Raw genomic sequence first — 15,181 nt, 5'->3', positions numbered from 1 at the left:
TATTACAAAAGGAATTTCTTGTTCATTCACTTTCAAGATCATGTGTGGTGTTTTATAGTTGACACTCTTTACTTGACACATGGATACACATCGTGATTCTTCATCACTTTCATCTGAACTATAGATGTTTTCTGTATTTCTAACTTGTCTCTTGTTTTTGTTCATAAGACAACATTGAGGAAAATGATTGAACTTTCCGCAATTATCACACTTGTTTCCAAATGCTGGACAAGACTTGCGTCCACGTGCATGAGGATAGTTTCCTGCACAGAAGTAACATTTTCTGTGTTTTGATTCAACATGCTTGTTTGAAGCTGTTTTGTTTTCTTTTGGAAATCTTTTCTGCTTGACTCTGGAGACCATTTCTTCCTTTGCTGGCTCCGACTTGATTCGATTTGCTATGGCTGATGCATGTGATTCTGATGATTCCATAGCATATGCCATATCAAGCAGTTCTGCAAGATTGATACCTCTTCTTTCAAAGGCTCTAATTCTCAACCTGTTATCTTTGCACTTGCAAATAATCTGATATTTGATCTCTTGGTCACGATCATGGAATTCACATTCAGCAGATAGTTTGCGAAGTCGTGAATAAAATTGATTCATGCTTTCATCCTCCAACTGTTTTGACTCACGAAACTTAAATACTTCATAGTCAGTATGTTTCTTTGGAATGAAATACTTGTTAAGAGCTTCAAGAGCTTTGTCATAATCGTCAGCATCACCAGTGTCTGGTAAAGTTTCAAAAATGTCAAATACTTCTGCTCCTGCATAAATTATCAAAAGAGATCTTTTCTTTTTGTTGTCTGTGACATCTTCGGACACAAAGAAATGTTCTAGACGTTTAACCCACTTCACCCAACGTGAACCTGTTGTTGACGGATCAGTTATGTCAAATATGGGTATTCTATCAGACTTTGATGCAGCCATCTTGTTTTTGTTCGGCTTTTACGTCTGTCTGTCTCTTTAACTTTCGAGTACAGTCGAGGTTATAGTTGCCTCGTTTCTAAGGTGACGTTGGAGTATCTTCGTTCACACTCGTTATCCTCGTCGCCAGTTATAGTGTTTCTCTGTCTAGTTCTGCACTAAAGACTAGATGACACCAGATATATGTTTGATACTTCGTTCGAATAGAATACCAATCGAATCTCCATAGCATGTCCAGCATGCGGTTATCCGGTCACGTGACATATTGTTTACACAGAGATCACATCACACTCCATAGTTTGTAAACACTACAACCAGTCTACATTTTATTTATTTTTTTGTTTAGACGAAGAAATGAAAGACCCAGAGGTAACTGACAATACTGCAATGCTAATTTTGTTTCACCACATGGATGCATGTCATTTACAATATTGTTTTTTTTTATTCAGCATCACCAATAAACTAAAGAACAAATTGTTTTGTTTATTAATCTAAGAAAAGGTTGCAACCTTCGCACAGCATAGTGGCATATACACCTCACTCGATAACCAAGCGATTGCACTGGCCAGTGTTTTGCAACCTTCGCACAGCATAGTGGCATATACACCTCACTCGATGACCAAGCGATTGCACTGGCTAGGGTTTTGCAACCTTCGCACAGCATAGTGGCATATACACCTCACTCGATGACCAAGCGATTGCACTGGCTAGGGTTTTGCAACCTTCGCACAGCATAGTGGCATATACACCTCACTCGATGACCAAGCGATTGCACTGGCTAGGGTTTTGCAACCTTCGCACAGCATAGTGGCATATACACCTCACTCGATGACCAAGCGATTGCACTGGCTAGGGTTTTGCAACCTTCGCACAGCATAGTGGCATATACACCTCACTCGATGACCAAGCGATTGCACTGGCTAGGGTTTTGCAACCTTCGCACAGCATAGTGGCATATACACCTCACTCGATGACCAAGCGATTGCTAAAATTGCACATTTGCATGTTTAACTTGGGCAAACAAAATACATATCATCTGATGCATTGCCAACGGTTTTGCCTACACACTCTACATGGAACCATTGTTTGCATCTAGTACATTCAACCCAAAGAGTCTTAGTATTGTCATTGTAAAACTTGCATTTCTGTCTTCTAAGTTTGCCAGTTAGGCAGTTTCCAGAAATACTGTCGAATATTTCTTTTCTGTACAGGTATACAGAACACCTTTGTTCAAGGCTTATACCTATAGTAAGCCATTTGGCATACATGCAAATGAATACTCCACAGCTGTCAGAATCCGGTTGATAAACCCGTTTTGGGGATTCAACTGATTCAATTTTAAAATGGAATTTTTGCGACAACAAATGGTCAACCATTGATTTTGCCTTAGCAACACCCTGTAAATGGTCAACACAGGAATTTTTCAACGGATCAATGTATAACAATTGTCTTTTTTTAATGTTGACTGCAAGAAGAATCCAATGTCTTTTAGTTATCCAGGGCAAAAAAATCATTTGTTTTTTGTGAAGGGAGACACCACTCCACAATCTTTTAATAGAACCTTTTTGCATTAATGTTCGGACAACCATGGAACATACATACAGTGTATGGCTGTTTGCAGTGGTTAATCTCCACAAGTAACTGTTGATGACTTCATCAGTTAACCAGCCAGGGGTGAAATCTTGGTCTTTGGATTTAAGGATGACCTTCTCACAGTCTGGCAATAAAGGTTCAACTGTTTTTAGGTCTAGCATACAGAGAGAACGGGGACCATTTTTTAACAATTGCTGATCAACCTTGCTCAGTTTGGTTGCAATCTGTGGTGTTATCATTGTTTTATGCAATTCCCCTTTGAATGAAGGTGGTTCAACAAAGTCGTCATCCATAGGTTCTGCAATAACTGTCTTGTTTTTTTTTTTTCCTGTTATAGGAAACAATGTTTTTACTTGGTGCAAAGGTCGCATGAGGTTTGCCCGGGCACCAACCCTTGAAGCATATGGATTTGGCTTTGGCTGTTTTCTAGGCAGCTCATCGTTTTTGGATTGTGAATATGCTGGTCTTTTTCTTTTTAGCGACTTCAGTTTTGGTGTTTGAATTATTCTGAAACCGCTGTCAAAAGAACATGCATTTGAAAATGTGGATAACATTGTTTCAACATTTGCAGTTGCTTCATCTAAAACGACTGGTGAAGTTACATCATAGGACATGTCCAGCAATGCCTTTGTTACTTCAACAAACTTATGATGGCTTTTCTGTAAATTTGAACTTTCATCCGAAGGCATGTTGTTTTTTTCATAATCATGTGAATGTGTTGGTTCATCTAATGACTTGGTTGCAGGTTCATCCATTTTCTTTGAGGCTTGTTGAACAGATAGTTGACCAACAATTTCTGGATCAAGTACCATGTGCACTGAACTGTGGTACCATGCAGGTAGACTGTACCAGTCCACATCATCGTACTTGTGAAAAACAGCGAACATGTGCTTGCAAGGCAAAAAGTACCTAGTAAAGTCTGCACATGTGCATTTTGGAAAAACATTTGTTCCTCAGAATTTTATGGAATAAATCTCATCGGATGAACAACTTTTCACATAAAAAACATTTCCATTCCTTTCAATTGTTCTTGCTGTGACATTTGATGATTCCCCAATTCGTTGAATGCAATGTTTCACTATTTTTCTAGGTCGATTTTGAAGGAAGGGGGGAACGAAGTCACTGTAACTTCGGTAGTCACTTGAAGATCTCATATTTTCTCGTTGATACCTAAAATGCACTGCTTTAATATATTTGTCATAATAGTAACAATTCAAGACTTACTACAAATACACAAGTTTCTGTATAACAAACTTACTTAACCAATCCCTCGGGCAGAAACTCTTTATGTAAAATCGTAATAAGCCCAGAAAGAGATTTGTCTGTTCTAAAACGGATGTGGCATTCCTTTAAAACTCTATTTTGTCTTTCAACGCCATTATTGGTTCGTATTAGAACCTTCAGGCGATCTGCCCGGTAAACCCACAACCATCTCTAAAATACAGCAAACAGTAGTAGATGTATGCTGCATAAATACTGTGTTAAACCTGATTTCTTACTTCTTTTTCTGTCAACCAAACATTAGTGAAATATTTTTGTAGCCTTTTGTTGTCGCTCCAGTACGAACTTGCTCAAAGCTTTTTGAAAACTTTCTTTGCTCTCAGCATTGGCAATAGCTCTCATTAGGGCTAACACACTTTCTCTATCATCCCCAATATTATTTTCAGATTTTCTCACCCAGCACTCCCATGCCTGTTCTCGGTGAAAGTCACATATTAAAACTTGACAATCTGCAGTGATTAAATATTATTTCAGTGAACTAGCAATAAAATTATTTTGGCCTTAAATTGTAAGCTACACATTAACACTCAAATGCATGTGAAGAATGTTTTACCTTTGAAAACATTTTCAATCGCATTAATTTCTGAATCACATTTGTCTGTCATAAAAAATGCTGGTTTCCAATTTGGTGTCCATTTTTGGAGAACTGAGAGTGCTTCTTCTATGTCAGATTGCCGTTCATTTTGAGTGATGAAAGTTGCAATGACTTGATAGCCGACATTTGTCTTTACACAGACAAAAAACAAAGGCAGTGCATATTTAGATGTCTTGTAAGTGGCATCCATAAGGCAAATGTCTTGACCATAACGCAGTAGGAGTCTGCGCTGCCAAGCAAATTGATGAACAAACAGCATCGTTTGGTTAAGTGGTTTATCTTGCCATTGTTGACCATCAACGGATTTGGAATTTTCATTCCAGCTATCACCAGCTTTGTATGGTCGAAACAAAATATTGTCACCTATCTCTGCATTTTTTGTCCATTCATCAACTAAGCACTGGACATTTGTTTGATCAATTTTGGAGAGTCTTTGTCTGGTGAAGGCTTTATAATAATGCGACTGAATGTCCTTTTTGGTTGGAAAAAATCGTCTGTTTGTTGGTGCTGGTCTATCGCTGTTTTTAAAGAGTTCATGAAGCACATAATATTTGAGATGTCGCATAATTTCATCTACAGAATGGACACCTTCAGATACCAATTCATCAATTTTCTCAATTAACCGTTTATCAACTGGCTGTAAGAAACCAGCACCCTGAAATGAGTATCAACATTCATGCAATACAAGTTTCTTTTTAAAGGGTGTTAGAAATTACATACTTGACCCAAAACATGGCCAGAATGCTCACTTTCATCAGGAAAGGAAACTTTGTATTCCAACTTTTTAATGATGTTTTTATCATTTCCAGCCAACAGACTTCTAATGGCTGCACTTGAATTTGTTTTATTTCGTCTGTTGTGTTTGGACATCTAAATTGTATGAATATCAATATGTTTTTATTTAAGTCATAAGAATGTTCCTCACCTGAAATTGTGGAAACTTGCAAATTTCTTGAATGCATAATTTTGCTTTGCAGTTCCTTTTCTTGGTGCTTTGAACACACAAGTTTTTCTTGAACGGATTAGGATGGTCTTGCAACTGCAATAAAAACCTATTACTTAACTGATGACAAAACCTTTTTCTCTTTACCTGTTTTGGAGTTTCTATTTTCCGCTTTTCATTGTATTTTTTGTTTCGGTCAATTCCATGCTGACATTCCAACCATGTAGATTTTAGTATTACATATGGAACAAAGGATTCATCCCAGCATATTAAACTTTTGGAAATGTCTGCACAAAATCACAATTTTTTACAACAGACCACTGCAATAACTCAGATTTACCATATGAAATTTTCCTTTGTTGAATGAACTTCATCGTGGAAGTTTCAAATTCCTTAATTGCGTTCTGGCAATGTTCCATTGTGACAACCCACTAAAAAGATATCAAATTTTCATACTGTTTTGTGCAATCCACAGTTTCATCAGATTCGGGCTTCTAATGGTTAAGAACAGGATTTGTACAAAAGCACATATATACCTAAAAACTTTAGAAAACTAAAACCTACATCTGATGAGTTGTTTCCACTTTTACAAAACACTGCGGTAAAAGTTGTATTGCAATCCACTGCTTTGTTTTTTCCGGAATGAACATTTTGAATAACTTGCCTAGCATTTCTCCGTGCATGCTCCTGTTGACCCTGTACAGAGCAAAAGATTTCATTTTAGGGGCATAAAATTTTTTAATATTTTAATCAGCCGATGCCTTTAAACATGGAAAGTTCCATTGCTCAAGCAAGGTTACAACATATTTGTAATCTAATTTGCTACTGGGTTTTCCACTCTCATTTGTAGCACTGAAGTACTCCCAGTTTGTTTTTTTAATTGTGGTGTAAGGAACACCATTATCAGCATCCCAGTGGACAACTATTTGATTGTTATCTGCAAAAAAAAAAATTTAACTTGATTCCAAGTTTTTGTAACAGATACATAAACCACGATAGATAAAATGTCATACCAGTTTCTATTGAAGAGTAACCTTCGTTTTTTAGTTCAAGTGTGGTCTCAAACTGGTGAATGAACTCAGAGGCTTTATCTATTGTCGGAAAGTGCTGAAATTTGGAAATATTACACTAAAAAATATAGCAATCATTTTTACTTTTTACAACCTTTTTGAATGTATTTGCACTTCCAAACCACTTTATAGACTCTTCAAACCTGCAATGTATCCAAAATGCCCATTTAACGCAATAAATTCGTGCAGCGTATGCACACTAACCGTAAATCCATCTCACTCATCTCTTTAACGTTTTTTAATAAAAATTAACTGAAAATTATTAAAACTAATATAATAACCTAAATTAATTATCTAAACACCTATATCCTTACAAAACTGTAAATAAGTACAACGGTCACGTCGTCACGATACCGGACCAGACGCCACGTTGCGTTAAGTTCCCGCCGAGAGAGAGAGAGAGAGAGAGAGAGAAGAAAAAAAAGATTTGCCTTTTTTCTTTTCAAAACATCAATCCTCTCGTGATCCGACTTGTCTACGTAAGTGTGCTAAACGAAGTACATATCCCTCTCGAATATTCAAGTACAAATTTACAATATTTTTTATAAACTGTGTCTCTTCTGGAATTTGGTCTTCAGCCACATTTGAAGTTTCTTCTTCAAATGAGTTTTCATGTGATGCTTTCATGAGTCCTTATTAGAAAACCTTTCCACAATCTACAATCTTGCACGTAAGTGCTATTGTATTTGAAGTGGCATGTTCATGGCGCATATGACGTAAAATTGATTTGCGATGTCCAAACCTCGAACAGTAAGGGAAAGGACACGGAAACGTTTTTTCTGCATCTATTACGCGAAATTGCTTTGTCCCGACACCAACCTGTTACAATTAGCCACGGGTACAAACTCACGTCAACTCGTTTAGACCGAACGAACACCAATCATTCATGCTAAATGACACAAGTAGCGCTCCGTACACCTCATTAAAACGTTCTACAACACTGACGTCATTTTTTAAGTAGTCTTTCTTTTACCTGAACCCAATTAACTGCACTCTCTCTGGCTATATATTCCATTCAAATTTATCAAGTAATCAGAGACAAGTAAAAAGGGGTTGATTGTCGCCTAGCTACACGAGCTATTGTTTGGAACCAGATTCTATGCGTTGTTTGTAAGTTGTCGATGTGTTTTGTTGTTTTAATGAATTAAATTGGAGGGTAAATCTTAAAGGTCTGCAGACTTTGTTTAAACAGTAGAGCAGGAGTCAGATATACGGCAGTGTTATATTTTGTACTACGTTCCCAGGAAGGTCAGTGCATTTCCATCTACAAAATAGCTTGCAATGTAGTCCAAAATGATGAAAACATGTAATGTGATGCAACAAGCCTCTAATTTATGTCCGCAGATTTGTATTTAGAAAACCAGTTTCGCTTGATAAGAGCATCATCAGTTTCCAAATATGCTCTTCCACTATTTTTTCTTTGTGTGAAAACAAATGTTGGTTACAAAGTTGTTGGCAGCTTTATTACACAAAATGAGCGACGCATTGTCCATTTTAAAAACATTTTTCTTGGAAACCAAACTATTTTATGGTTGACAAATGTGATGCTGAAATACATGCGATTGAAAGTGTCTTTGCAGGTTTGTGCATTGCATGTTAGGATAAATATGTATACTAAACAAGCGTGCTTACAGATACAAATGTCGAACAGGCATGGGAACGATGGGTAAGAAAGTATGTCAATAATGTTGGCCAACATAAGGACGAAGTGCTTTCACTAATGAGAAATGTAGCAAGGGCTGAATGTGAAGAGAGCTACGAAAAAGCATTGTGGCTCTTGCAGTCAACACATTGGAAAAATAATTTAAAACTGCAAAAGTACTTCAGTAATATTTGGCTTAAAGAAAAAAAAGGTATGTGGCAACAAACAGAAAATATGTAAAATAAACCTAAAACAAATTTTAGCGATGGTTGTGGTTGCATCGAACCGATCAGTTAAAGGTTCTCATTCGCACAAACAATGGTGTGACCTTGTTCACGTGATTTCTTTCCCGCCGTTCATTCTGTGATATCCCTACATGAGATCTACAAGGTATTACTGCTATTTCGGCATTAGATGCTAGTTCGGCAAATGATTTAAAATTATTGAGATTTAAATAATGCTACCAAATACTCTTCATCGAAACCGACGTACCACATATTTGCACGATTTCTATGATCACAATTGACGACCTAGCTGTGGGGTGGTTCTTTAGCATCTACCTTTTGGTTTGACACATAAACATTGAAATTTTAATAAAATCTAAACTTCGGTTGTTACAGTTTGACAATGTTTTGCTTTACGGTGACAGGGTGTTGGTTCAACGACATTATAATCGCCACTAGTTCTAGTTCGTCGCACAATTCAAATTGCACTTGACCACAATCTCTGAATCTCGGCGGATTTCGAATTTCGCGACAACGTCTGGTAAACATTGTTGGTTCTGGTGTCCCGGAGTCTGTAACAAGGGGTAGATCAGTTGGATCTAAAACAGTATTTCGAGTGTCAGAATAAACCACTTTGCCACGAACATGTCCAAATCACGAAAATGTGGTTGTTCTACAAATACTAAATAGAAGCAATCCGCATTGAATGATTCCCATATTGTCTGCACATAAAACCAAATATGGACTTTTTGGTTTGACAATGTTTCGTGCAATTCATTGTTTCCATTGATTCACAGTTCTACAACGAATATAGTTTTTGGTATCATACAAAACAAATTTTAGCAAACCAAAAGTTACCTCTGTTGAGGTGGAAATACTGCAAAAGTTGTTTTGTAATCCAACATTTTATTCTTTCCTTTATGTTTTTTCCTGTTCTCACTATGACTCTGGAAGAAGCAAATAATTTTTAAACATGGAAAGTTCCATTGCTCAAACAATGATACAACATATTTGTAATCCAGTTTGCTATAAATTAACAGCATCCCAGTGAACAAGTATAGGATTTACATCTGAAAAAAAATTTAATTCAATCTTTACCTTGACTTTTTCAATAAGTTTATTTCTGTGCCGCATAAACACCCTTCTAAGTGGCTTAAAAAGCATACCCCTAGATAAACCTTTTGTCGCTGCCAATCCATTTTCTCAGAGTTGCTCAATATTTTTGTGCTCTGACCCTTCACATATGTTGAAAGTAAGGTTAATTTGCATGAGTATGTTTTTCATAGACTGCTAGAAACTCTTATAGTATGTTTCCATGTCGCGAGATTTGGGCCATGTGACCAAATATGGAAGTGACGCAAATGACGCAGGCCAAAACGGCTGAATTTTTGGGCCATCAAAATAGGTGTTCCTTAACTGACTTTGGCCAAGTAATTTTTCGGCCATGTAATGACTGCTGCAGGGCTTAGTAGTTTTTTGCGCAGTAAACAGCAGCTTTTTCGATTAATTTAACGCGCGTTTTGCACGGTATTTAAATGAATGTCCTCAGTTACTTACAGCCTCCGTTAATCGCTTTTATTGTGAATATATTTCTTTTTTGATGGGTAGCAAGGGGTGTTTTATTACTTTGCAAGTGGATTATATCCTTTCTCATCCTTTTATGCATGGATGTTATGTTGAACTGCAGTTTTAAATGTAACATTTTGACAAGAGTGCTGTGGATGCATTGATAACCATATGAAAGTTTTTGCATGTTCATGCAATATATGGTATTACAAATTGGTGAACACAATAGCTTTTCCACATTCTAGATAACTGCATCAGATTAGGTACTTGATAGCTTTGGAGATAAAACACATAGAATGATTTTTTTGTGTCATTTTTCCAGATCCACAGCTAGCACAATGACCAACTGTTGTTGAAATACACTTATTAATTAGTTATGCAATATCCATAGTACAACTTTACATCATTGTAAAGTACAGAATCCAAATATTTTTGCTTTTGAGTAAATTTTATATTTTAACTATATTGATATTACTTTTAAAAACTGTTGTTGCCTGCCAGGTAACCTGATGAGCTATTACATAGCGAAACAGTTCTATTTTGGTAGAGATATGGGCCTGTAATTTGTACATTGGTCAGTTGAGCCTGGATTGGAATTATTCTGGAAATTTTTAATAACAGGGTAAATTCCCTCGAGCATAGGTCTCATCGTCGCATTTAGCGTTCCATGTTGTGATCTGTAGGGCGTTATTTAAAACTGTAGTGTGTTTCGCCTGAATGATTGCACAACGTGGTGGTGTCACGTGACCACCTCATATATAAGTGTTCCTCTGTGCCGTCAAGGGCATTCTATTGCAACCTATGTTACTGTGCACTGCTGTTTCGTTCCGTTTATGTTGTGTAACAAACTACAACAATACATGGTGTCAGAAGCTGGACCTCAAGATATTTGCCTTGTCCACTACCTAAGTGATAGAAGAGTATGGCTTTCCAGATATCGCCGCCGGAAATGGATTCGCAGGTTTGATCGCTACAGATCAGCGTCTAAATTGTCTGACGAAAGCAAACTGATACACTCATATACCTTCTCGGCGATAAGGCCGATGATATTCTAAACTCTTTCGGTTTATCTGCTGACGAAGTTACAACGTATGACATTGTAATGTTCGTAAGAATGTAATTTATGAACGATGCCAGTTTAATTCACGTGCGCAAAGACCTGGAGAAACTATTGATGAATTTATAACTTCACTATTTTCACTAGTCGAAAGCTGCAATTATGGCGAACTAAAAGAAATGATAAGAGATCGTATCGTGGTTGGGTTGCTTGATAAAAGTTTGTCTGAGCGATTGCAACTAGATCCTAATCTAACTTTGAATAAAGCAGTGAATATGGCCAGAAACACTGAGATTGTGAAAAAGCAGCAGGTGGAAATGCGTCGCACATCTCATTCCTATGTCGACGTTGAGCGCGTTCAACGCAAGCGCCAATCAAGCACCGCAACTTTGCCGAGCGCGCAATGCTACATGTCACACGTGCAACAAGCGCGGTCATTTCCAGTCGGTATGTAAAAGCAAATCACTTCATTTCATAGAAGAAAATAAGTTGCCTTTGTACTTGGGACGGGTGTATATTTGTACCGCTATGTCAGGTAGACAGAAAAATAACTTTTCTGTTTTTGTTAATGGCAAAACAATCAACTTCCGTATAGACACAGGTGCGGATGTAACTGCTCTTTCTGTTCAACTACATAACTTATTGGATGCCCCGGAATTGTTACCTTGCAGTGAAGTGTTGCGGGGTCCTTAGGGTCTCAGCTAAATTAGAACATGAAGGTATTTCGTCGGTACAAGATATTTATGTTGTCAAAGGATTACGCTTGGCCGGCTATAGAGTCTCTGAATATTCTCAAGTCTCTTTGTGCAGTAAAATCTGAAAGTAAGTTTACCGATTTATACCCCAAGATTTTTTCGGGACTTGGACAATTGACACCCACTTATGATATAAAACTCATACATTCAACAAAACCATTTTGTCTCACTTCACCTCGCAGAGTGCCACTTCCTTTACATGATAAAGTTATAACCGAACTAAAAAGAATGGAAGAAATTGGAGTTATTTCTCGTGTACTTAAACACCGTTAGAATATGTGTGGACTATACTCACTTAAATAAACTTGTTTGTCGCGAACGACTGATGCTGCCTACTGTTGATGCAACACTTGCTTGCAAATATTTTTCTAAATTGGATGCTAATTCGGGATTTTGGCAAATTGTACTCTCAAAAAAATCTCGATTGCTAACCACTTTCATAACACCAGTGGGGAGGTTCTGTTTTAATAGATTACCTTTCGGTATAACATCTGCTCCAGAACATTTCCAAAGACAAATGTCACAAATATTGGACTCACTTCAAGGAGTTTTGTGCCACATGGACGACATTCTCGTGTTTGGAGACACTCAGACACATCACGACGAGCGTTTGATGGAAGTCCTGTCGCGCCTACAGCAGGCTGGAGTAACGTTAAATGCAGATAAGTGTGTCTTTTCTGCGAAACGAATCGGTTTCTTAGGTCATATCATTGATGAAAATGGTATTTATCCAGATCCTTCAAAAATAGAAGCAGTAGTGTCCATGAAACCTCCGAACGATATAACGGGATTCTACACAAAATATTAACACTGCCGTATATCGGACTCTGATCAAAAAGGATACACCTATACACTTAAAGTCACGCATTTGAGTTAGGACGAATCCGTGATTCATTCGAAAACAGAGCTAGTTGCTGGAAGTTCAGTTGTCTACCGTGAAAACGAATGAGTTGATATGGGTTCAGGGCGTCATTATTATCCGACGTTAATAAAAATACAGTTGATGCCACGAAAACAACATAACATACGAAAAGACCAATGAGATTCTGGTTGCTGACTCGTTTGGATGTGCAATTGGGCAAAAATGGTTCAACAGTTATCTTAAAGCCTTTAACAAAAACTTTAGACGCAAAGTAAAAGTTTATCAAGCCAAGTCTATTTTTAAATTTGGGGATGGTAGACGAGTGTTGTTTGTTTGTTTGAACTGCGTGTTCAACTGCGATATGCGTTTCCCTGACTCCTCTTCGTAACTTTATGAGTAGAATATACAGACGGTGATTCTACGCTAAAGGCGAACCAAAATGTAGAATGGAATGGTGAAACTACACTAGGCAGAAGCCCAGCGCAGAGTGAATTCGGGCCACAGAAACCACAGATTTAAAGACAATTCATATTAACCAGTTATGCGGCTTGCGTGAGAACCGCGATACATAATTATATGTTTGAGCGATTCTCCATTGTCGTTCCGAGAACTGTGGTATTTACCTGGGCAGAACAAACTACAAGTCACTCTCCATTACCTAATGGAAAATTACGTAAATGTGAACACTACGTCACAATATCTTATCAACGAGCAAATATACCTGCACATGACACCTCAATTGTTTAAGATGACATTCCCTTGTTATTAAGCAAGGATTTGCAACATGACACTTAAAGAAAAGGTGAAGCTATTGGTTTCCAATAATGGACATTATTGTTACAAAGCGATTTTGAAATTGCACAAACAGTTTGGTCACGCATCTAAAGGCAATTTGGAGGCTAATTCTTAGCAGCCAAATAATTTGTTCATTTTGGAGAGTAGTATTTTGTGATCAACTGTGTCAAATGCCTTTGATAAGTCTAACGATATGCAGCATGATACAAGATTGTTTTCACTGTTCAACAATAGCTCATTGTAAATTTGGTGTGATGCAAATTGGTGTTCATACAATAGTTTTTCAAATACTTTACTGAAAGTTAGAAGTAGAGATATGGGTCTGTAATTTGTGGATTGGAGTTATTCTGGAAATTTTTAATAACATAGGGCAAATTCCCTCGAGCATAGTATATCTTAAAATCACGCATTTGAGTTCGGAAGAATCCGTGATTCATTCGAAAAGACAGCTTGTTGTTGGAAGTTTAGTTGTCTTCCGTGAAATACAGTCGAGATATAAGAAGTGTTTTCATTTCGCAAACGTGAGACGTCCCTGCACATGCAACAACTGATGCAAGTAATAAACGCACAATTCTTTTTCAATGCAAGGATTAGTGGATGTAATTGATGATGAACCAATATTTGCTAAAATTTGTAATATTTTGTTTGTGAATTTCTGAGAACCTAGTGCTTTAAGATACATGTGATGTCGCCGAAACGCAAACCATCAAGTCGTAAATAACAGGGAACGCAATTTTGCAGTCTTCCATGCTTTTCGGCAAATTGGAAAACATTTGACATGGAAAGTTACTTGACCACAAACATGGTATTATTGATTAAAACACCAATAAATCCAGACCTTTGATCAAATAGTGAAAGTTTGTGGTGTTATGGAAAAAGCCTTATTCGATCGGCAATTGTGATCATAGAAATCGTGCAAATATGTGGTACAAAAACCGGTCAAATTAATTTGGTAGCATGATTTGAAAGAATGTCAGATTTAGGACTAACAAGTCCCTGTCTGGCCTAATTACTATTTTATACAAGGAATTTCTGCCAAACGGTTAGGGTCATTACAGATGTTATCAAAGGAGATGGTGCAACATTGTATGAAACGAATAGGAGAGTCTGTGAATGTTGAGACAATGTGTTTACTGTAGTGAGCAGTTCCACAATGTAAAACTGGGTAGTGGCAAGGAATTTCCAAAATGCGCATGTGTGAAATGTAAATAGGTCATTGTAACATGAAGCACCCCCAACTGGGATGTCAGGTCTTTGTGCACATGACAAAAGTCCATCTAAATAATCCCTTACACATCTAAAATGCACAATCCCACCTACAAGTAAATTATCTTTTTAATGCTTTGCAATTAAGGTCAAATTCGGTACACAACTGCTTTAGATTGTGGGCATTTTCCTGTAAAACAGCAGTAAAAAATGCAGTAATATGATTTTGTTTACACCTGCAAGTACAAAAGTTTGTTTTGAAATTCAATAATATCATGTACAGACAGTCTTGGTAATTTGTTTTGAGATATTAATTTACTTTGTTTTGACTGAACAATGTGAGACAAATTCCTTGAAAGTTTTGCTTTGTTGAGAACATTTCCGTTTTTTATGATTTCATTGTTTATTGACACCTTCCAAGGATTGTTCAAATTAACAAAGAAACATGCTAAACTATGTATTTCTACCTTGGATTGGCAGCACCAACCAAGTCACAAATTACTTATCTCAATTTCGCTTTAGCCTCACTTTCGGAGAAAGACAAATCCTCGTTGCGTCCAACGTACTTCCTAAATGGCTTCGCACAGTCATTTTGAGCAAGCGGTCGCACATCCTCTTCTTTTCAATCTTTTCGCCAAATAAGGCCTCTGTAGCCACTCACATGT

The 15,181-nt window shown here is 37.2% G+C and overlaps 1 protein-coding gene across 1 annotated transcript; it reads right to left on the bottom strand.

Moving 5' to 3' along the window:
* Positions 1 to 1,847: 1,847 nt before the first annotated feature.
* On the bottom strand, positions 1,848 to 6,014 carry LOC145890335 (uncharacterized). Its single transcript, XM_082981328.1, has 11 exons — positions 5,904 to 6,014; positions 5,680 to 5,833; positions 5,487 to 5,626; positions 5,322 to 5,435; positions 5,117 to 5,266; positions 4,355 to 5,051; positions 4,084 to 4,250; positions 3,779 to 3,954; positions 2,530 to 3,429; positions 2,027 to 2,130; positions 1,848 to 1,912 (listed from the first exon to the last, which is right to left on the bottom strand). The coding sequence occupies exons 2-11, from the start codon at positions 5,756 to 5,758 to the stop codon at positions 1,848 to 1,850; spliced, it is 2,592 nt and encodes an 863-aa protein (XP_082837454.1). The 5' UTR covers positions 5,759 to 5,833; positions 5,904 to 6,014.
* Positions 6,015 to 15,181: the final 9,167 nt, after the last annotated feature.

Source organism: Ascidia mentula, chromosome 2 (assembly GCF_947561715.1).
Source record: "Ascidia mentula chromosome 2, kaAscMent1.1, whole genome shotgun sequence".
Classification (NCBI taxonomy): domain Eukaryota; kingdom Metazoa; phylum Chordata; class Ascidiacea; order Phlebobranchia; family Ascidiidae; genus Ascidia; species Ascidia mentula.
Note: the sequence above shows the minus strand (reverse complement) of the source record. Positions and strands in the feature narration are given on the sequence as shown.

Coding starts and splice junctions, on each gene's coding strand:
- LOC145890335 (XM_082981328.1), bottom strand. CDS start 5,758: ATGGAACATTGCCAGAACGCAATTAAGGAATTTGAAACTTCCACGATG. Junction 5,052..5,116: donor CTGGCCATGTTTTGGGTCAA/GTATGTAATTTC, acceptor TACTCATTTCAG/GGTGCTGGTTTCTTACAGCC. Junction 4,251..4,354: donor GATTGAAAATGTTTTCAAAG/GTAAAACATTCT, acceptor TAATCACTGCAG/ATTGTCAAGTTTTAATATGT.